Source organism: Rhinolophus hipposideros (genome assembly GCF_964194185.1).
Source record: "Rhinolophus hipposideros genome assembly, chromosome: 1".
NCBI classification, from domain to species: Eukaryota; Metazoa; Chordata; class Mammalia; order Chiroptera; family Rhinolophidae; genus Rhinolophus; species Rhinolophus hipposideros.
The window spans coordinates 55833295-55857166 of NC_138047.1; the positions used below are offsets into that span (position 1 = coordinate 55833295).

Consider the following 23872-nt stretch of genomic DNA (forward strand, 5'->3'; position numbering starts at 1 on the left):
ACCTAACCCAGTCTCCTTCAGTAATCCTGAGAGGCTGGGCGAAGGGCCTGTGCCAGGAGCTGTGTAGGGCAGAGCAAGAAAGCCCCAAGAAGCCTGGACGGCTAATGGAGCAGATGGGACCAACTGATGTGCTGAGTCATTTTAAATATGTTACATTATGGTGGTTACAGAATTTCCATAATTGTTAACAAGTATGTATCCTCCACTGGGAGCTTCTCAAAGCTCCTTCCTGTATCTAGAAGAGTATTGTTTATTTATACTCTGGGTTGAAAGTAATTTGAAAGTTTTTCTTGAGTGTTCAAAGCTATCAGTGGTTGGCGTTTTTTTTGTCTCTTAATGCGTATCTGAACTAGCCACCTCTAGAAGCTCCATTTTCCCTGTGTCAGTACATGTATAACAAGGAATGAGGTACCTTGGGAGATAGTGTACTTTGGGACTCAGTGTGATGCTGTGGAAAGAGTGAGGCTTTGGAGTTGTTGTGTAGAACCTTCAGTTGTATAGAAGCCGAGGAGGGTGTGGGTACATGTTAAGAAGACCGGAAGGGAGAGAGTAATGTGCGTAACGTGTGATACCCAGGTGGCATAGTTCACGGATTCTCAAATGTTCTCCCTCTGAAATTCCAGAATGAAGAGCTTCGAAACTTGTCCCTTTCTGGCCATGTTGGATTTGACAGTCTTCCTGACCAGTTGGTCAACAAGTCTACTTCTCAAGGATTCTGTTTCAACATCCTGTGTGTTGGTAAGTGACTCGTCACTTGCTGCTGAGCAAGGAATCTGACCCTTAATTGGCAGGTGACGATCAGAGGGGGCACATTTTCAGAAAATAAGGGGAGTAGTATTTTTACTCTTTTTTCTTCTTCTTCTTTTTAATCAGTAAAGCAGGGCAGTAATACCCACTTTGGCACACAGTTACAAAGATTGAGACTTGTATTTGGGTAAATGCTTTGTTATATTTGTGGTGTTACTCAAATTGTTATTTTTATTTGTGTCACACAGTCAAGTAAATGGTCAGTTTAATACTGCTATTAAAACATGTATTTTAATTTTTGATGGGCGTAGTGATTTAGACCCTAAGTAGATTATAGAAGGTGAAAGAAGGAACTATGTGCACATGTAGTAGGATCACTCAAAAGCCTTTTAAGAATTTGTTTCTGGGGTCTCTGACTACAATGCAATAATAACCTCTATTGAAATCTTTTAAAAGAAGTTCTAGCCACAGTAAGTGAAATCTGAAATTAGTCTAACTATTTTAATAAACTTATAATGTCTTAAATTTTTGCTTTTAGAGCACAGAAGACAATTTTAAAATTCTGTTTCATGTTTGAAATCAATTTTTTGCCTGATTTGACAAATTAACCTTTTGTCCTTAAGTTGGAATCTAATATTGTCCTTAGTTTATTCCTGGCAGATAAATGGCAAAGGCCAAAGAGAGCTTTCTTTTTTGTGTCCTCAGTGTGTTTTATTCATGTCCTTTAAACATTACACATTAGCCTAGGCCGCTGGCATAGACATTTTTGTTCTCTCTACTCATATACCTTTCAAACTAACAGGAGGAAGGTAGAAAAGAAGGTAGAAAAAGAGGAAAATAGAAATTGAAATCCTTTGGTTTGGAGCAGCCTTGTCCCTGGAACAGATAATGGCCTTTCCATCACCCTCGCTGGCCCTCCTGATGAATGACCAGCTGACAGCAGTGAAGTGGTTTGGGCTGCATTGTTTTGTTGCCATTGCCCCCTGGGCATATACTTCTGAGACATCACTCTGAGATAGACCAAAAGAATTCTGTATTTCTGTATGTAGTCAAATGGACTATCCTTCCCCGAGGCTTGGTAGAATGTAGCAGACTAATGTCCGAGTAAAAATTAAATAAATTTAGAAAAGGTGTGTGTTCAATGTAAGAACTACCATTTTATTTGTTAGCTATTGGGGGGAGGGGCAGACATTTTCCTTTTTAAAAGTATTTGAATATACTGAATGTAGCTGCTGCACTGGACATTCATTAGCAGAAAGCCACAGTTGACTTGCACAGTAGACCAGCTCCTCTCTGGCATTACGTCTTTAGCAGTAGATAAGAGAGAAACATGACCAGGGCAGCCAGCTCTCATTCTTTCTGCTATTCCCTGCATGAAGCCATTTAAAATTCAGCAGGGGACCTCCTGAATGGCTGCTAGTTCTACAGAGTGGCATAAATAAGTTGTTTTTTTTCTCTTCCAGTAAGTGCTCATTGCAGAGCAGGGCAATTCTTCATTAGCGTAGCGATTTGTTGGCAATTTGTTGATTTTTCTATTGAAAAATGTGCTAAATTGTAGGCTAATTACTATTCTGGCTTCTCTTCCCTGCTTCTCCCAGCCCTGTCTCTAAAATGAACTTCAAGAATACGTGTGAGAGTTATGTCCTGGCCCCTGCCAGTAGGGGAAAGCTTTCCAGGGGGACTGGGCTGCTGGACCAGGGGTGTGCTGTGAAGTGGGTTACGTTGGCTCATTGGCTGACCCCTTGTATTAAATAGCACAGTTATGATGCTAGTTGTAATTCCTCACAAGCCACATCCATGCTGCCCTGTTGGATTTTAACAGCTACTATTCTGACTCTCCTGGGTAGGTGATGAGACATATGGTTCTTAGGTTTTTATTGTGGTTCCATTCTTAAACATTTAAAGTCACTGTTTCAAACTGACGAAAATAATACATATTTATGTTTATAAAAGGTATCCCCTCCCTTTTCCTATCTCACCCTCATTTCCATTCCACAGAAATAACACTGCAGAATCCTAGAAATGGTCTACATCTTTCTGTATCTGGAAATTATTTTTGGTGGCTTAAAACAACACCAATTTATTACCTTGCAGTCCTGTAGAAGTGTGTCTCACTGGGCAAAAATTAAGGCATCCACAGAGCTATGTTCCTTTCCAGAACCTCTAGGGGAATCTGTTTCCTTGCCTTTTCTAGCTGCTAGAGGCTGCCTGCCTTCCTTGGTTCTTGGACTCTTTCCTCCATCTTCCAAGCCAGCAACACTATCTGTCTCTGACTGTTCTTGTATTAGGAAATTTTCCACAGATAATTGGTGAAATCAAGTTTCAACTCCATTAAGACTCTTCCTCAACCCCCGAATACACTAAAAAATAACTATACTGAATCGTGTAATTAAGAGCAGCTGACCCTAGGAATTCAAAGAGTGTCTTCAGGGCTCTGTCTCTGCTTCTTGATCCTGCTTGCTTCTGCTTGGCTTCATGATCAGGCTTTTTCTTCATGGACGTAGTGCTGTCAATTTAGCAATCCCAAAGGAAAGAAGAAGCCGTTTCTGACAAATCTCACTGACTAGTCACAAGATGTGTCTGGTTGACCAGGCCTAAGTCATATGCCCACTCAGGTTTTCCGTGGGAGATTCCTTCTAAGAAAGAAGACTTGATCAGAAAGGAGCCTGGACATGGGAGAAGCACACACTGGACAGACCATAGCAGCTCTCTCACAGTTATATAAGTACTTTTTTGTTTTCAGTATAGCAAGCCAACAGGTTCTTTCCCATAACTCTTTGGAACTCTGGCTGGAGCCCGCATTAGCTCTTTGGGAGATGGGTATCAGCATTAAGTATTATGCATACTTATCCTTAGATGGTAGAGCACATCAAATCTTTTTACCATAAATATTTTACAGCAAAACATGTGTATAAGAAAACAACTCTCACTGTCAATTATTGGTCCATCTATTTCTAAACTAAGAGTCTATGAAAAAGCCTTCTAATTGATCAAAACATTTTGACAGCCAGTTAGAGGAGTAGGTGTCGTATTTAGCTTAAAACTATCCATGGTACTTGCTTTTCTCCTTGTCATCCTACTGTCCATTTGTAGTTTTTTACACAGTATGCATATGTGTGGTGTTTATAGCATCATTAATATATTTTCACGTGATAAACATGGAGGGAATTGAGGATTAAAAACTGTTATGATCCTAGTAAGGAAGCAGATGATGTTTATCAAAAAGGTCTTAGAATTATAATTTTTGTTTGTGGCTAGGCACATAGGTTGCAAACAGAGGGAACAAACCAGGGCAGAAACTAATCCTAGCATGAGCTTAGTCTAGTTTTAGAAGCACTGCAGTAAATGTCTGGTATTAGAACCCATCTCTGTTGAGTCCTGGAAAGAAAAGAAATAAAGAGTGAGACAGTAGTGTTCACTTAACCCGGAAGAGAATTCTTGATGCTAAATTGGGTACCAGAACACCCAGGAGTTTATAGTTCCCCCATTCTCCATCTTGTTTACAACACACTAAATCACCCCAAAGCTGCACTTTAGTTTAAATAAAGCCTTTTCTGTCTTGCCCATGCTGTATTTCTCCAGAGAATCTAAATTAGTATTCAGCCTTTCTTCACAATTTTCAATTTAAATATCTTTTTCATCCATTTCCCAAAATGACACTAGCTCTGCGAGAAACTTCAGCACTGATACAGCTGTACGTTGGTGCTTTGTGCACATGCAAAGATGGAAGAAATACTGCAACACCCCTGCTTCTGAAGAGGAACCTGTTCAATAATAGTGTTAAAGTACATTAATAATACATTTTGAAAAACAGAGATTTTAAAAATAACTCCGCCATAATTGTTTTGAGATGACAGAAGAGGAACAGAAGATAGACAAGTGTAAAAATCATTTTAGCCAAGCCTGTCATGTCAATAGAGACTGTAGGATTTTACAGTCAAATCTTAAACGTTGTTATCCCATCTTACTTTTCTAGGAAAGGATATAAAGTGGTTTACAAGGTGAAATGAATGAGTAAAGGAATAAAGATAAAATTAACCCCCAAAAATAAAGTGAATCCAGGGATAGAGTCAGAACTCAGAGCCATCAGGCAGGCCTGCCTGAAGCAATCAGTTCTATCAGGAATACATTGGTCTTTCAGCCAGGGGCTGGAGGGAATCCATTCATTCAACAGATATTTACTGAGCACATATTATATGCCAATTACAAGTTAAAAGTTTAATAATGACAGATTTATAGTATCTATAAAGTAGAAACAAAATAGTTGCTCCAGATGAAACACAGTTTCACCTAGATTTTCTGCCATGATTTTCCGGGATGAGATAAGGGTGAATGTCCCCACATCTAGGTCGAGGTTCCTGAGCATTTCCTAAGTCAGTGCAGTGAATCCATGCAATACCAGGTGTCACGTGCTGTTCTTTGAAGTCCTTCATGCATGCCGGTGGGATTCGCCAAAGCATGTTTCATCACAGGAATTCTCTGAGGAGTTAAAACAACACAGCTTAGGCACGTAGCTCTGTGGTTCTCTGGCTCCTTCCAAGAATAAAATCTCAAGTATTTAGAGGAGGGAGGCAGACGTTCCTACACAGTTACTTGGGTAATCATTCAACTAGTCAGTCTTAGAAATCAGGGTAAACGGTGCTGAATCATAGATCAGCTATTTGAGCAATCTACAGTTACCTTCTGATTAATAATAGTTTCTGTTTGCTTGTTGGTTTAATGTCCAACTTAGAGCTTGCAGATTAAATAAGCCTGAGAATAGAATGGAAGAGGTAGGACTGCTTTCCGGCTTTCCGGTGTGATGTGGGTGTCATGGTCACCAGCGCTGGCAGGAGCAAGACAAACAGAAGCCACAGACCACGCTTCAAGAGCAATTCTCTAATGATTCTAACAACCAAGGGTTAGGCAGGTGAATTTATAATAGAATAAACAACAAACTGAAAAACGAACTGAAATGGCAAATCTCAGTATAAATAGTCATCAGGATCATTTTCCTTCTCAATAAAGTTTTAATAAATGCCTACTCTGGGTCTGGCACTCTGCGAGGGCGTTCCGAAGGGCTTCAGAATTAGTGGTAGTCATTCATTTTCTCAAAATATTGTTATAGTTGTTTAGTTGGAATTGGAACCTATGGCTTTCAGTTACTCGGTTAGAAAGCAGCCCTTTTATTCTTATGGGTCCTCAAAAGTATAAAAAATACCCTTCTTTCTTTAGCCTCTTTCTGAGGCTAAACAGAGACCTCAAAAGCTAATGCATCAAAAAACTCCCCTAGTTCTATCATGACTTTTATTCCAAAAGCTGTTATTTTTACTGAACTGCTTTTGGTGAATCACACTGCTACTAGAGTAGCTGTGTCTAATTATGGCTCTTAAAAGCACAGAGTATAGAAAAGAAAAGTAAAGAACTCCAAAATTTAGAGGAACAGTGGTTTTTCCTACCCATTGATTAACCCTGTGCTATAAGTAGGGCCTGGAATGCTAATTGTTCATAATTTCCACCTTAATGTAAATGATAATTAAAATTACCTTGCCTTTAAAAAACCAAAAACCAAAAAACATGGTGTTCCTGATTCACATGTGCTTAACTAATTCTCAACTTAGCAAGATGAGATGGTAATTTCAGTCCAATACAGGTAACCTGGAATTCTTGCGAGGGACATTGAAGTCTTTATTGCTGTTTTTTGGGGGGGGAAGATGAAAGCTGAATGGATACAGAGAGACCTTTATAAGGTAATTCTGCTGTCATTCTTTGTCCATGGTCTGAAAATACATAAATCCTGAAAAGAAGTCTGCTGTACTTGAGAAAGTTACATATGTAGCAGGTACTTAAAATGACTGGAGTACTTACAGAATTGAATTGCCTATCAGATTCTAAGTATCTTGAGAACCCTGTTTTGTTTCTATATCCATTACATAGTAACTTTGTTTTGTTTAAAGTGTTTCTATATCCATTACATAGTAACTTTGTTTAAAGTTATTTTTATGTGAGCTTGTTGAGCTCTATTATGTTAGGAAGCAAAGACTAGTTGATTGATGGGCCTTTTTTTGGTAATATTCAGGAAGGAAGGAAGATAGGAAATAGTCTCAACTGCCACAGCCAGACTTCATGGAGATCTGCAATGATGTTCAGTATATTACAGAAGTTCAAGCTGTGTCTGTTGTCTGTTTTTATTCATCATTTTATCCCCAGCACCTGCGCTTGTCACATAAGAAATACTCAAGTATTATTAGTGAATGAATTTCAAATAGTAAGCTGTACTGTATATCTGTTCTGTTTCTACTATATTCCCTGCTAATGGTCTGTCAACAGCATGTCTGCGATTTACCTGAAGCCTTTGCTGCCTCATAGCTTCTGCTTATTCCCTTCTCTCTGTATATCTTTTTTTTTAATGCCATCACCTTGTGTGCAGACTGTATGTCTCTTTATTGAAACTCCTGAAGAGAGAAGTTCTGATTGGACATACAGGTCACTGTCCAGTATGGAGCACTTTCTCTGAGCATAGTAATCAGGCTTCCATGGGTGCCTTTCTCAGAGGCCAGCCCTGGTCAAGTTACCTGTGGTCACTAGCAAGGTCACAGGTATAAAGTATGGTCTTGCTCTTAAGAGGAGTGTGGTTATGTCAGGAGCTTAAAATATCATCCCTATAATAATAAGTTAGAGTCTGATTGGTCGTGTTCTAGGTCAGATTCTAGGTTATGGGAGAATACCACAGCAGGCTAGTTCATTGTTGTATTCCCAGAACTTGGCACCGAGTTTGGTACATGCCCTGTTTCCCCGAAAATAAGACCTAGCCAGACAATCAGTTCTAACGCATCTTTTGGAACAAAAATTAATATAAGACCTGGTATTATATTATTATATTATATTATGTTATTTTAGATTATGTTATTTTATATTATATTAGACTATTTACTGTAACACAAGACCAGGTCTAATATTATTTTACTATAAGACTTATTTTACTATAACCCTGAGTCTAATATTAATTTTTGCTCCAAAAGATGCATTAGAGCTGATTGTCTGGGTAGGTCTTATCTTTGGGGAAACACAGTAGTAGACACTTGAAAAATACTGGCTGAATGAAGGCTGATGAAAGGAAATTCTTTGATCTGAGAAGTATCAGAGGCCCAATGGGAAAGGTTAAAGAGTAAGGCAAACATACTTGAATAACTCTTCTCCTCTGAGTGAATCATTGTAAAGCATGTAAGGCTTCCGATTAGAGAAAGCTCAACTCCAAAAAGACTCCATCCCACTTCACTTTTGTACTATGTTGGAAAGCAATGAGTAATACAGACCTTCTAATTAGTAAGTGGATTTTGTCATTACAGAGGGAGAGTTGCCCTAAGGCTACAAATCCCAGAGCTGTTTTTTCCCCCCATGGAATTGTCACCATCCTAAAAGTCATTATACCAATCCTCTAGAAGAGAAACTGTTCCTGGGATTTGTTAAAAGGGCTGTAACATATTGATATGTTTAAATTAGCTGGAAATCTATTTGGGAAATTTTCCAGATTAAAAAAAAAAAAAGACATTCCTATGGGTGATCTTTGATTTCTACTCCCCTCTTTTCACCGTCACACATTCAATCAGTACCACTCCCACCACCAGGGACAAGGCTGGGTTCTTTTTCATTAGCAACTATTTTTGATTCAACATAAGAATTACAGTTAAGGAGAGTTTTGCTTGGCTTTTGAAGGTCTGGCTGAAGTTCTTTGTGGCTCCATATTTGGGTCTTACCATTTGAGGAATACAGTGATACTAGGTACCTGCTGCTCTGCTGTGCACTAATTGGGGCCTCAGTAAACATGTATTGACTTGAATTATCAACGTGAATTAATAAGTGTTGCAGGTCATTTAACGGGATTCAGTTGCATTGTCATAGACATCACCCTGAAACTGGGAAAACCAACAAGTGTTTGCCATCTTGACTCCAGATGAATAGGGAAAGAACATGGGGATACTATGGAAGATTTGCACAAATTCATAACTATAACTAAATGGAAAATGTTGGGCAGTTGGTTTTTTTCTGTAATAGTCAAGTCAGGACGCTTTGTTGGTTGAGTGTAGGTGTTAGAATCACACAAACTTGGGTTGGAACCCTGGGTCTGCCTCTTAACAGCATGACTTTAGCCAAGTTCCTTAACTTATCTAAGCCTCAGTGCACCACCTGTAAAATGGAGGCAACAGGAGCCCCTGTTTGTTTCTTGGAGGGGAGGAATAGGGTTGAAATGAGGTGATGCTCAGTGGAAGCTCTTGCCCCCGGGCCGGGCGCATAGTACGTACTCAGTAACATCAGCGGGTTTGTTATTATTGCTGTTACTGTCAAGAGTGTTGTTTTGAAAAAAGTAATTCTTTTTGACAACATTAGATATCAGCTAATTCAGTATAAATGGAATAAGTCTTTCTTTTTTTCCTAGTAATAGAAACTTAGTGATATACTTTAAGTAATGTACTTTCATACATCAACAATTAGGAGAGGAAGGGATACACTTTGTCTTTGTGATGTACACACTGACCCTAGGCAAGCTTACACGTTCTGTGTCTCTCACCGGAGGGAAAGGAGAGTATCTTGATCTGTACGTTCAAGATCTATTCTGCAAAATAGTTTCTGAAGTTCATTAAGACACTAACAGGGAGGTATTCGATAGATCACACATAGAAAAAAATTGACTCGTTCTCCTTTTGTGGAGGGACTTCTGGTGATGACTTTGTAAACAATTCTACAAAGGTGATTTTGCAAAGCTGCTGACGAAGTGCGCTGATAACTAAGAGGCATTGACACGTTCTCTGATTTCTCTCTTGTGGTCATGTAGGTGAGACGGGCATCGGCAAATCCACGTTAATGGACACTTTATTCAACACCAAATTTGAAAGTGACCCAGCTACTCATAATGAACCAGGGGTCCGGTTAAAAGCCAGAAGTTATGAGCTTCAGGAAAGCAATGTCCGGCTGAAGCTCACCATTGTGGACACTGTGGGATTTGGAGATCAGATCAATAAAGATGACAGGTATATCTTGGGATTCTGAGGGCATGTAAATGGATGAAGAGCTAGCAGGACTCATCCCCAGGAAATTCAAAGACTTCGTGTTCACTGGTGATGGGCGTGGTCCAACTCTATCGCTTAAATGATAAGACATTCTTGTTCTCTGAGAAATCTCCTTCAGGTCAGAATCAGCTAGTGTAATTGATTCCAGCTAGTGTGAGCAGAAAAGGAATTTGTTATGAGGAATAAGCTCAGGGATGGCATTTTTCCAGGATGGCCATGGAACCAGGTTTGGGGCTTTCCCATCAGGAAAATCTATCTAGAGAAACATACCTTCCCCCTCCCCCCATACTGCACAGTTAGCAGAAACCCCTGCCACCAACCACCTTATGTAGTTTTGGTATCTGTGACCCTGGGGGCAGGTCTCTATCTAGAACCTCCACCACCTCTGTCCCATGTAACTGACTGCCTTCACCATGGCTTGTGAGAAGAGCCCTTTTCCTTGTGTGGCTTTTGCCTTGTGTTGCTCCTAAAACCCCAAAGTGAAGAAAACTGTTATGAAAGATCTGTTGGAAAAATATTAGCTAATTTCTGGCTATTTTAAATATTACATTCATTCTTAAAATAAGTTTGATAAAGTGAAAATAAAACTATCACAGGCCCAAAGGTGATTTCCGAACGGGGCTTCCAGATACGTTTTTGAGCTGTGACAGCAATATGGGAATAAAACACCAAGTCAATAAATTATGGTGTTTGCTTAGGGTTCAGAAATGCCGTTAGTACCAGCGTTTTTTGTCTGTGTTTTCATTTGCCTCAAAACTGTGTATATTATATGCATGTGTTTTATAAAGAGGAGCTTGAACTATTTTTATCTAGAAATGTGTGTTGCCTATATATATATTTTAACCCTCTCAGATACATATGAGCACCATAGTAACGACAGAGAAATACTTAGTTCATTATGTAGCTGAGCACTGAGCTCTGTTTTATCTATAGAGCAATTTAAATGCTCTTTAATAAACATTGTCCTCTAATAACAGGAGCAATTGTTAGACCTAGTGAGAAAGATTTTATTTTGCATCTGGTCAAAATGCACTATCTGTACATTGTGTTGGGGTGGGGGACAGCTGAGCTCACACCCTGCAGCTGAGCAGTTGCTCTTAATTTCTGACCTCAATGCCAAGGAATGATGGAGAGGCTGTTTGTAATGCCAAGTAGAGTGGATGAAGAGAAAGCCCTGGTGATAAGAAAAAGTGCACAGGTGCATTGTGGGATACTGGGAGAGAGCTGGGGGCTCCACCATCGCCTGGTTATAGTACACACTTAGGGCAGGACGTGTCTCCATCTCTCTGACCCGCACAGGTTTCTCCCTGGGGTTATAGAAAGTCATGCTTAGATATTCCATGATTGGAGGGCAGCACCCGGACCTTTTAGGATCTCTTCCTTCAGGAATGAGAATCATCTTCCAGCATCTTGCCTCTCAGATTCCATGTGCTGTTCCAGCCCAGAGTCGTTGCCTGAGCACTGCCACTGACTTCTTGCCTGTCCCCTAAACGGGACTTTCCCTCAGGCTGGTGGGTTTGCACTTGCCAGCACTGGGCAAAGTGGCTAGTACACTGTTGAGCCTCCTCTTTGCAGCTGGAGGCTTCTTTAAGAAGTTATCTGACTCATTTGGGTCAGATAATAGTTTCCAAGGAGATTTAGAAGAGAGGAAGTGTGATACTAACCTAACCTAGATACCAAATATTTTTTTCTTCTGAAATTTCTTGACAGCTGTTGCATAAGCTCTTTAAATGGCATTTAGAACTCTGTGGCCCAGAAGGTCTGAGTGCCACTGTTGATTATAAACCCAAATGACTATTGTTTAAAATAGTTATTCGGATAGGCCCTGCATCCATCAAGAAATTGGAAGTGGGATATGCATTTTTGCATTGGTATGTAACCATATGGGAAGAGAGGGATGTGCTGTTTCTCTAAACCCATGATTATTTTACTACTTTGGGGATTAGGCAAACCTTTCTGCCATCGATGTAAGACTTTAAGAATGTCCCAGTTTGTTTATGTAGGCTTCGGACGTGTCAGCATTCCCACATCACTATCTGCCTGGGACCAGGCTAGCTAGAAGGAGGCAGGAAGAGAGATCTAGTAAGGTTTCCTGTTATGGTTAATAGCATGATTAACTCTTTGTGGTTTCCTTGTTTAGTTGTCTGTACTCTTCGGTGAAGAAAGAAAGGGGTCTGAAGAAGGGAAACTCAGTTTTACTATATAGAACTGGAAATTGAAGAATTAGTTAGCCCTACCCTTGGGAGGTGGGAGTTAGACTGTCAATGGCATATTATTAACTAACCTGATAATCAGCCCTGAAAAGCACAGATGATTGAAATCCACTGAGAGAGAATCCTCCAACTCACCAAATCTTCACCAAAATTATAAAAACGGAATTGAAGTGGACTGTTTTGTCTTTAAATTATAAGGTTTTTTTTTCACATTTTCTGGTAGAGGTAGTTGAGGCATAAGGAAAATTGACTTTGGCTAACAGTATAGAGAAGAATACGTGATAGGCATCTAGTCATGTGTAAAATGGAGAGTCAGTCCCTGAATGATGGCATTGGCTATTTTGCAAAAATAATCAGTGGGTAGCTTGAGTAGATAGAAAACATTGTATAAAATATTTTTTCCGTCAGTTTTAGGGTCAACCTTTGTCATTTTATTGTGTTATTGTTGTTTTAATGGCTGGAGATATATGAAAAAAAAATGAGTTGTGAGTAAAAGAGAATATCCCCATGCCTTAAAAGGAAATTATGTGAAAATGTAAGGGCTAGATATGATTCATTCCCCCCCCCACACCATTTATATGGCTACAATCCAGAGAAGTTTGAATTGGCTAAATAGAATATAAATAGGTGTCCTTTTCTTTAAGACTGGAAACTAGCAAAAGACAAAACAGGGATTAAGCACCCTTATCTTTATGCCTGTGAATATAGATAACAGGAAGTGGAAAGGAGTGGGAGTGAGGGACAGAGAATTTGTTTGAAAGATTGTGAAAGGGAGTACAAAGCCACTTGCTTGGTTTGTTATGCATTAAAAGGAAACTATTTCATCAACATAATCCAATCTTCCACATAGGCGATAGTGACTTTGGTGAAGAGTTCTCCTGGAATACAGTTTTTAATCAGTTTATAATAATACACAAAATGGATGGGATTTCATGTGTGAGAGGTACGGGGGAAGGAGATTTCTGGATTGAATCCCAGGTTTCTGTCTTGGCCAGCGGTGTGGATGGAGGTGCCATTCACTATGCTGATGAATCTGGGAATTTATGGGCTTGGGGGCAAGATGAAGAGTTTGATTTTGGACATATTTAGTTAGAAGAGCGAATGGAAATATCTGGTGAGCAGTTGGATGGAGGAATCTGAAGCTCAGGTGAAGGAAGTAGAGATCTGTGAATCATCATCAGGTAGATGGCAAGTGAAACAGGAATGAATGTGATTTTTTTTTTCAGGGAGACCACATACAGGGCAAAGAATGAGATCAAAAGATTGGCCAGGACTCCGTAACAGAGGCAGGAGGCCTGAGATGTAAGAGGAGAACGGTAGACTTCTTTGAATACATTGAACCCAGGGCCAAAAGCATTCTCACTTGGAGAAGGAGAGATGTCCTATCTCTTATAATCTTGGAGGGTCAGAATCCAAACTAGAGGCTGAAAGGGAAATTAATAGAAAGCGGAACATGCTTGGACTCCTGTTGGGGAGAAGGTGCTGGGAAGTTAAACACCAGGAACTAGGGAGAAAGGAATAACTGCTTGTGAGCTGCTTTTCCTCTCCCTGGGGCTCAGAGGGCTCTTGGGGAGGATGCGGATTCCCAAAACACATGCTCTGGTGTCAGGAGACGGAAGGACCAAGCCCCGATCAGGGCCTAGTGGCTTCATGGGAAGGGTCTGGTCCACTTCCCCACCTGGCGTGAGCTCAGGAGCAGAACAGTTGCCCTGGAATTGGGTGAGGGTAAAATTCCCTGTTTTGTTATTTTCTTCCTGTCTTTTAAAAAAGTCAGGATTGCTTATCTATTATTTGTTTATTATATTATATATTACTTTTATCTTCTAGGCCTTTACATATATTAGCTCACTTATTTGTCACAACAGCTCTCTGATATCGGTACTATTTTTGTTCTAGATTTACCTATGAGGAAACTGAGACACAGAGAGGTTTAGTAACTTGTCCAAAGTCACACGTCTAGTAAGTTGTAGAGCTAGATTTTGGTTTTAAGTGGTCTAGTTTGAATCTATGCTTCTAACCCATATCCTATATAACTATCCTATGATAATAATAATGATTGTTACTATTGTTATGTAATACCTGCCTATATTTTTAAATGGGAAAACAGCGAAGAATCTTATCACTTTCTCATCCTTTTCATTGGAATTTTGCTTGTCATGTTTTAGAACTTTATTATTGCTGAAGTACATTGTACTTTTTCTTTAAACCTTTAGAGATTTTGTCTGCTTTAAGTGAACCAATGGTGTGTCATAAATTACCAAGGAAAAATATCAAAAAACTTTTATCTGATGGCTTCGGTTTTAGTCATAAATTTTTTTTTTTGCTTTATTTTTATTTTGTCTTTTTGTTTGTTTTTTTCTCTTACAGTGTCAGCTGTCATCCTCCTTATGAAAGATTTGTAGTTCCCTTTCAAAGATTTTAGTTAATTTTATGGGCCTGGGAGTTGGATATTGGAAGGTTTTCGTTTTTCTTAATCATTCCTCAGCAAGGTAGTAAGTTTGGGGAGAATTAACCCATTGTATTCCTAATAGACCAGTCTCATTGCTGCTGACTCTAACTTCTCCTGAGCTGTCCCCTTGGAGACCTGTAAGAGTTCATGTCTTTTCCACAGTGACCTCATGTACTTAATCTCCAGAGAACATATGGTTTATTGAATATGTGTTCCCAATATGCTACTAATGATTGTGCTTAGGGTCAGTTAATAGAATTATGCATAATTATCCAAAAGAGATTTGAACTATGATTTAGTGAGAAGAGAGGATTATAAAGTTTACCTTCAAATCACAACATTTTGGAGTTGGAAAGAATCTTGAAGCTCCTACCGGTCCAGGCACTTCAGTTTATAGCTGAAGTTATGGGATGTGCTCAGGGCACGGAGAACCCCTAACACTGTGGAGGAATGGGGCAAAGGACACAGGAAGAGCTCCCAGCAGGATGTGCTGCCGTACCTTGAAATCACACACCAGTTTTATTCTGTGCACCAATGCCAATCAGTTGGTAGAAGCTGTCAAAATCATTTTGTTAGGATAGATTTTGAGGCTCAGCTTTGGCCCAGTAGGAAAGAGTCGTTTGAGAATATCCTCATGGGTGCCACGGGGAAGGGGCAGCGTGCTGCACATGTTTCTACTCTCCGTGTTGAAGGAAGAATGTTAGCCAGGAGAAGAGTAGGAAGAAGACTGCCTGGGTAGAGGGGCTAGCATGAGCTGAGGACTGGAGGCAGAGCTTGTTGTGCGTGGCGGGGACGGAAAGCGAAGGTGAGCCCGGGGCATGGGAGAGCGGAGCCTGGGGAAATGTTCTGGGACCTGAAGATGGAAGGCCTAGGATGCCGAGCAGCTTGGGCTTTGGCTCTTAGAGGAGAGGGCACGAATGAAATCTTCTTGGAAGATGGTACCATGCTGAACTGAGAAAGAGGTTTGAGACTAGGAACACGCTGACTTGAAAATGTGTTTCAGAGAACGTTCTTCCGCATTCTAGCTATAAGCCGATAGTGGAATATATCGACGCCCAGTTTGAGGCCTACTTGCAAGAGGAATTGAAGATCAAACGTTCTCTCTTCAACTACCACGACACCAGGATCCATGCGTGCCTCTACTTCATTGCACCTACTGGACATTCACTGAAGTCCCTGGACCTGGTCACCATGAAAAAGCTGGACAGTAAGGTACTCACTGTCACTCTGGTTACCCGCCACTCTCCTTGTGGAGCCTCTGTATCCAAAGGCCCCAATTTAGTCTCTGCTTTCAGTGTAATTTGGTGTTGTTTTGTTTTAAAGAGTGTTTTTTAGACCAGTATTAGATTCACAGCAAAATTAAGAGGAAGGTACAGAGAGTTCCCGTTATCCCCTGCCCCCACTCGTGTAGCTGCCCCAGTGACCACCATCCCCACCGGCGTAGTATGTTTGTTAGAGCTGATGAACCGACACTGACACGCCGTTATCCCCCAAAGTCAATAGTTTACAGTAGGGCTCACTCTGGTGGTGTACGTTCTGTGGGTTTGAATCGAGTGCAATGACATGTATCCATCGTAGCATCATGCAGAGTTTTTTCACTGCCCTAAAAATCTTCTCTGCTTTGCCTGTTCATCTCTCTATCCCTCCCCCCCAACCCTGTAATTTGTGTTTTCTGGTTTACAGAACCATAGGGTTTTAGCAATGTGAGAAAAATGCTTCAAAACCTCTCTGGATGTTAGGAGAAAATGAAACAAAACAGACAAACAAAACCATGCAGCTTCGTTACAAAGTATGTTTATTTCTTAAATTAGTATCAGTGTATGCTCTGATGAGGGTTAGGAATTATATAATGGAGACACCAGAACAGTCATCGGAAGGGTTAAATTTAGGGAGATTGAAATATAAATTCATGATTTGTTTATTTTCTTAAAAAGCTTTCTCTAAATCCTTTAAAAGGTTTGTCTTTAATTTGAAGTTTAGAATGAAAAAACATTAATTTTTTTTCTATGTGACAAGGATGGTCCAGCTTCTTAGATTTTACTATACCTGTATGTTCAAAAGAAGTAAAAAAGTCTTGTCTCAGTTTGACCTTTCCATATTGATAACCTCTGTTTCACCACATTGGAAGGAAGGGACTGATAAGTTTGATCACATTAGGTGATCTATTTTACAATTAATTTTATTTTCTAATTTGAGATAAATGGAAGATCATACGTTCTGAAATAGAGCAGCAGCAAATGGCAATGAGAACAACCACAAAACGAAGCTATGGTATTTTCTCCTAGATTCTAACCTCCTCTTGAGTTCAATAAAAAGTCTTATCCTTGGATGGCTTTGGTAGGTGTTATTTTTTGTCCGTACACCACTGTTTGAAAGATGCTTTCTCTCCAGAGGGACATAAAAGTGAAAGAACGCTGAGAAGCTCAGCCTGTCCCCAAGGCCTGTCTGATCCCGCACACAAAACACCTGCAGTGGGAGAAGCTGGGCCAGGCTCCTTGGGCTTCTAGCCCTGGTTTACAGAAAAATATTCTAACAGCCTGAAAGGATTACTGCCGCTACAGTACTGTGGGGAGAATACATAGAAACCCTTCTTCATCTCACTTGTTTCAGCCGCAGTTAGCCATCAGCGGAGGGGGTATCCTGGGCAGTGAGGCCCCTTCTCTGTGCTGTCATGTGCTGGAACGCAGAGCTGGGGAAGAGTGGAGAGGGAGGTGGCGTCCTCACCGAGGCCAAGTGTACAGACCAAGGCAGGCTAACTTCCATCATAGGATTCTGTTTAGTGCGGTTGATCGAAAAAGCAAAAGAAAATAAGGCCAAACGAACAGCTTTAAAAAAAAAAAAAAAGAAGTTGCCGCAAAGCAGGTTAAACTGCTTTCAAAGAACTGGGCTTGTTGTTGTTAGTGTTAGATAGCGTCTGACCACAGTTTTGTCAAAGGTTTGTTTATACAAGTACAGTGAAAAGTTAAGGCAAACATAATAATAATTTCAGAAAAGATTTGCAAGTACCTGCCACTGAGGAAACATAGACTTTAAATCTTAATTGCCTGGTTTGTCTATGGCTCTGGTCAAACTGGCCAAGAAATGATGACCCCCTGCCATTTTGTCTATGTGAATATTAACTGAATACTAAATGTGTACGAGAGGTAGGCAATCTAAACAAACTGGGAAGTTTTCTGTTCCTCAGGCCCTGATCCAAACATTTCCCCCCACCATCAGTGATGTGTTTTCAGTCTGCCACTTGCTGAAGGAAACCCAGGCATGAGGAGATTAGGAGTTGGTCAAGGAATAGATTTTTCTGTCAGGATGTCATCTCATTCTGGTTTATCAGGGGTTTTTGATTTGAATTTTGGGATAAAAGGAGAAGCAAAGGAATGCAGATGTGACCTGGAAAACCTCCCTAAAAACTCCTCTTTGGCTAAGACTGAGTTGTTCCCTTTTCACCTGAACTATGTAGAGAGTGTGGTCCCAGGTATTGAATGTCAGTAGCATCTTATGGAAACCTCTGTACCTACTAGGGAGTGGAAGAAAGTTGATCTTAAAAATGAATTTTAGGGTGGCCGGTTAGCTCAGTTGGTTAGAGTGTGGTGCTCTTAACAGCAAGGTTGCCAGTTTGATCCCCACATGGGCCACTGTGAGCTGCACCCTCCACAACTAGATTGAAACAACTACTTGACTTGGAGCTGATGGGTCCTGGAAACACACACTTAAATAAATAAAAGTTTAAAAAAAAAAAAAAAAGCAAGTCCCAAAGAAAGGGGACAGAAATGTCTTAAAAGAAACACAAAAAAAAACACAAAGAATTTTTAAAAATGTGTCCTGTGGACCACGCTGGTGGAAGCTGAGAGAAGAATGCCTGGCCTCAGGGTCTGGGGCCTGTGCTGGAGGACATCCTTGGCTCTCCTGGGCTTTCTGCCATTGTTACCAAACTCTGAGGGCTCCCTGCTGCTTGTAACCATGCTCTGAAAGTGAGCCTGGCCTTTGGCACTAGGTCTCGTTCTGGCACAAAGGAGTAATGTGATAGAAGCTGACTTTCAAAAGAATTAGTTGGTGTGATTGTGAAAAATTAGAAAGTAGGCGAAACCATTTTTGTTTTGGTTAATACTTAGATTCTTCACTTCTAGCAGTTTTCAGGTTTTCAGAAGAAAGAAAGGATGCTATCCTGTGTAGAGCTGAATATTCCTCTATTCCAACTAACAAATACTTCATTATTACAATGTTTGGAGCATGCAAAAATCAAGTTCCTAAAGTAGCTGGGAGGGGCATAAAAAGGAGTGGTTGGTTATTCAAAGAACACTCTTCATTGTTATTGCTATTTGTCATAGAGTAGGCACTTCCTTTTGCTCTGTGAAGAAAAACGAGGTAGCACAGGAGAGGAAACTACAAGTATGCTTTCAGTGCCAGATGGGAGGAAGTAGAAGTGTTCACAGATGGAACTAAAAGATTATCCCATGTCTTCTTAATTCTGCATCTTGGTAGAAAGCCCTATTTTTTAATATCATCTCAATTTTTAAGTGAAGTTTTACAATTTTTATTAGTCTGTCTGCTACATTCTATTCATTTGTCTAATTATTTTTCTTAATGTTGGAATTGTGTAAAAATGGAGGTGTTTGTTTTGTAGGTGAACATCATTCCAATAATTGCAAAAGCTGACACTATCGCCAAGAACGAGTTGCACAAATTCAAGAGTAAGATCATGAGTGAACTTGTCAGCAATGGAGTCCAGATATATCAGTTCCCCACAGATGAAGAAACAGTGGCGGAGATTAACGCAACAATGAGTGTAAGTCATCAAGTAAGAAAGGACCGTCAGTGATTTTCCTGAAAGCTTTTGTTAGTAGCAGCATTGTAGAGTGGCTAGAACACTGGACGGGGAATCTGACGTCGTCAGTGGAGTCACTATTTCAAGTCTCTTAAACACCCTACTCCTTAGTTTCCCCATCTATCAAATGGGAGAATTAACTAAGATGATTTCAAAGTTCCTTCCCACTCTAACAGTGATGATTTCTATAGCAAACCTTGTGGGAAGGGAATGCCATCCCAGCACTTTTTCATATAAAGCGGCTTAATGGAATTAGGTCTCTGCTTCTGTCAGTGTTGGCAGAAATATGTCTACCTGTCTCACTTTTGCTTAGGTGATTAGTTCCTGCCTTTTCCTTTTTAAAATTTTTCTCACCCTTTACTAAATCATTAGGTAAATTGGCAGTTGAGTGTATAATTTCCAATTTACAGGGAGGAACTGGTCAGGAGATAAATGATTAAAGCTTCAGCAGACTAAGCGTGCCTGTGATAGAAGCCTCCATCCAGCCAGTTGATATCCGAATCGTCCCCGCCGCTCCTTTTTGTATCTCAGAGCCGTGGCTCATCTCTGGGCCACAATAACTACATATCTTTTTTCATTTGGGAATGCACAACTTCTGTAAAAGCAGCCTTCTTTGCCCATAGTGGATGCCCAATGATGGTTTTTTGGAATTCCTAAAATTGTAAGTTGAGCTTCAGTGAAATGTAATTAGAAGTTATTCAATAGCTTGACCTTACCTGAATACATGCAAAAAAATGATTCAGAAGTGTGCTAGTGGTAGCAGAAATCAGTCTAAATTTTTTAATTTGTAGTAGGTTGAAGTATATTCTACTTTTGTTAGAAGATCTGATCATGAAAAGTTGTGTCTAATAAGCTATTGTTAAATGCACTGACACTTTAAAATTTAACAGCTTTCTTGAGATACAGTTGATATACTGACAATTCAGTGATTTCTAGTATATTCACAAAGTTGCACAACCATGGTCACAATCAATTGTAGAACATTTTCATCATCCCGTATGATGAAAAAAGAAAAGAAAAAAGAAAAGAAATCGTACACCTGTTAGCTGTTAATTCTCAAATCATCCCAGCCATAGGCAACCACTAATATACTTTCTTGTTTGTAGATATGCCAGTTCTGGACATTTCATATAAAGGGAGTCATACTGAGGTTCATCCACATAATTAAATAAATTGGTCAAAGCCATCTAGTTAATAGCAGCACTGAGATTTCAACCCAGCCCACTGGTCCCCAGTCTTATGTTGTTTGCTATCTAAATTTAGGAGATCAGAGTTACGCCACAAAACTGCTTCTGGTTTTTTCAGTCCAGCCTATGGACCTTGCTGTATAGGCTCTTTCCGTGTAGGGAGGAAATTAATCCCAATATGACTACGATTTTGGAAGCAAATGTAGCTTTCCCTCTCTTTAGGGCTGCTATTGTATGAATTTAAAATTTAGGGATCTCCATAATGCAGCGATAGTCCAGCTCCACTCTGCCTGGTCTGGTCATACTCTGAGCTGTGTGACCCAGTCTAGCTGTCATCCTCCTGTGGCTGGGACAGTAAACTGGAAGAAAGTGGAGAGCAGATTCTTCTTGGGAACTAGGCATTGAGGGGGTGTGAAAGGTTGCCTTAAAGGAGAGTGATGGAACTTTTTCAAAAGACAGAATGAAAACTAATGGGCAAAAGAGCAATGAGGGGTTTGGCCCAGTACTTACAACTTTGACCTCGGCTCCACCACAGCACAACGAATCCCTTACTGAAGTAATGAAAGGTGGACAACAGATTCTGTTTCAGCTCACTTAAGCGAGATACCGTGGAGGGATTCCCTATCCAGGACTGAACTGGATAATATGTAAGGTTTCTTCTACTTCTATAATTATCTGGTTCTGGGTATTGAAGGCTTCATAATAATAGTAGCACCTTCCATTTTTGACATTTAACGGAGCATTTACTGTGCACCAGGCACGGTTTGAGGCTTTATACTTAATCTTCACAATACTCCTGTGGGGAAGTACTATTGTTTCTACCTCACATGTGTGGAAACTGCAGCCTGGCACCTACGTAAGGTTGCGGCTGTTGGTAGTGGAGGTAGGATTTGAACACAGGCCCCTGGCTCAGCCGACACTCTCAGCTTCGTGCTCACTGCTCCCAAAGCAGAGCAGGGTGCTTATTCATCTAATTGTCAAAGACTCAGGCTCAGATGACATTTGTTTATTCTGCTGTAGCACTGCAATTTGGGTGTCAGTGTGGGATTCAGGAAGTACCATGACTGAATGTCGTCTAATTTTCTCTTTATGTCCCTTTCTATCCTTCTAAATCATTTTGCATCATCATGAAACTAAATTTGTGTTAACTTTCTTGGGAAGAAAATACCCATGAACCTTTGCTCTTTCTCTCTTTAACAGATTTATAAAACTGAAGATCTTTGACATTCCCAAATTAATCTTGCTCTTTATCAAGAAATTTTCTTTGCAGACAGTTCCTGGTGATTAAATTCCACATGATATGTGAAAAACAGACTTCACTAGTAGTTGCTTTTGTTACCCAGTTTGAGAGGAGAAAGCAGTTTCCTTGGTTGTTACCCCAAAAGGTTGGCTGGAAGGGCCTGTTGCACCTCAACTTCAGGAAACACATTTCAGTTCTAGACTTAGACTTTGAGAAAGAGATGTGCTTTCTATCCTTCCTGTGGAGTGTGAGATGAACTAGAAAATATGAATATCTTGAGTAACAGACAGCCTTGATCAGCCTAGGCTAAGAGTTATGCCAAGGTCTCTGTGGGAGGGGATTTGGCTTCAAAACATTCTCGTCTTTCTCGGCTTATCTGTAGTGGAAGAACACTGGACCAGGGAACCCTGAATAATAATTCTCAGAGCAGCCATTTCAAATCTTCATGTTCTTATATGTTATAGAAAAAAGATAGAATTACTGATACCCCCCAGAATGTAGCCATAGCTACCAAATAAACCAACGTGGAACAGTCAGTTGTCTTGAACACCATCTCTGTTTGAGATAAGTCTGGTGCATGGCTTGGGCCAGTAATATGGGCTACAGTGTATTTCTGCAATGATCAACTGTCTAAAGCAGTTGAATAGAAATATAATATGAATTCCATAAATAATTTAAAATTTTCTAGTAGCCACATTTAAAAAAATGAAAAGAAACATGAAGTTAATTTTAAGAACTTATTTGGCCCAATATATTCAATACATTATCATCATATCATAATCAATATAAAATTTGTTAATGAGATATTTTCATGGTAAGTCTTTGAAATCCAAAGTATATTTATAATTATAGCATATCCCAACTTGGGCGGGTACCAGTTACTCTGAACATACTTGAAAATCTTTCAATATAAAATAAGTATCAAAAAGATAATTTTACTTTTGCATCTACATTGACAAAACTGGTTCTCCTCTTTTTAGAAGATCTGACCTCGAGCAAAGTGAAATTCAGTTTCTTGATCCCACAAGCCCCACTTCAAGTTCTCTAGAGCCATATATCTTAGTGGCTATTGTATTTGCAGCCAAACCTCACTGTGTAGTTGCAAAGACCCATACAGTTTCCCCTGGTGTGTAACTCATACCAAATACTCAGAATTTGGTTGTGGGAGGGATAGAATACACGGAGCCCACCCCCACTGGACTGCCGAGACGCCTCCCTCTTCTCCCATTGCTGTTTTCTCTTGCCACTCAGTAGAGGCCCGCAGAAGTAGGGGAAGTACAGAGGCAGGTAGAGAACCAGTCTTTGCCAGAGCTGGAGAAGATAACTACAGCAGGTCTGCAAATGATTTCGTTCTGTTCAATGTCGTTTCCTTATAACATTGATTGGTTTCTGGCTGGGGTCACTGTCTGTGTGGAGTTTACATGTTCTCCCCATGTCTCCCGTGGGTTTTCTCTAGGAACTCTGTCCGGTTTCCTCTCATATCCCAAAGATGTGCCCATGAGGTGAATTGGTATGTCTGATTGTCTTAGTCTCAGTGTGGGTGGTGGTATGATGTGCCCTCCGATGGAAGGGTGTCCTGTCCAGGGTGGGGTCCACCTGGTGCTCTGAGCTGCGGGGAGGGGCTCTGGCCACCCTCGACCACGAGCTGGAATCAGCGGGTTAGAAAGTAATGATCTGACTTGTATTAATCTTTCTTAAATGTATGTATAGCTCTCATGTATTTTCATGTTTAATATTAGAAGTGTTTGGGGTCTTGAGAAGTTTGGTGATGTTTTTGTGACCAGAAATATGCCATAGGAACTTAACTCTTGGTTATATCGATTAGACTATAATTAAATGATTTCATTCTACAGTCGTTTCACTTAATGTTGCAGTTTCCAAGAACCTGTCATCAACGTTAAGTGAGGACTTATTGTACTCTCTGCCCTTGTTACTTGGCAGGTCCACCTGCCATTTGCAGTGGTCGGCAGCACTGAAGAGGTGAAGATTGGCAACAAGATGGCCAAGGCCAGGCAGTACCCCTGGGGTGTGGTGCAGGGTATGTGCACATCTTGGGGAAGGGAGTGGATCTTCGCCTTGAACCCCCGTGGTGACCAGCCATGTTTCCTCCCTCTACACCACGTTTGGGAGTCCGCAGTCATGGGCGGGCAGGTGGAAGGGAGCAGCGGGG

At 40.4% G+C, this 23872-nt stretch overlaps 1 protein-coding gene across 9 annotated transcripts in view; it reads left to right on the top strand.

The window, feature by feature from the left end:
- Positions 1 to 23872, top strand: part of SEPTIN11 (septin 11) — an 84143-nt gene that overhangs the window by 42784 nt on the left and 17487 nt on the right. For all 9 annotated transcript variants that reach the window (XM_081060097.1, XM_081060098.1, XM_081060100.1 and 6 more), the window contains exons 2-6: positions 624 to 738; positions 9560 to 9755; positions 15482 to 15668; positions 19075 to 19236; positions 23644 to 23740. In XM_081060097.1, the coding sequence (XP_080916223.1) occupies positions 624 to 738; positions 9560 to 9755; positions 15482 to 15668; positions 19075 to 19236; positions 23644 to 23740 (757 nt within the window). The remainder of the gene's footprint in view (positions 1 to 623; positions 739 to 9559; positions 9756 to 15481; positions 15669 to 19074; positions 19237 to 23643; positions 23741 to 23872) is intronic.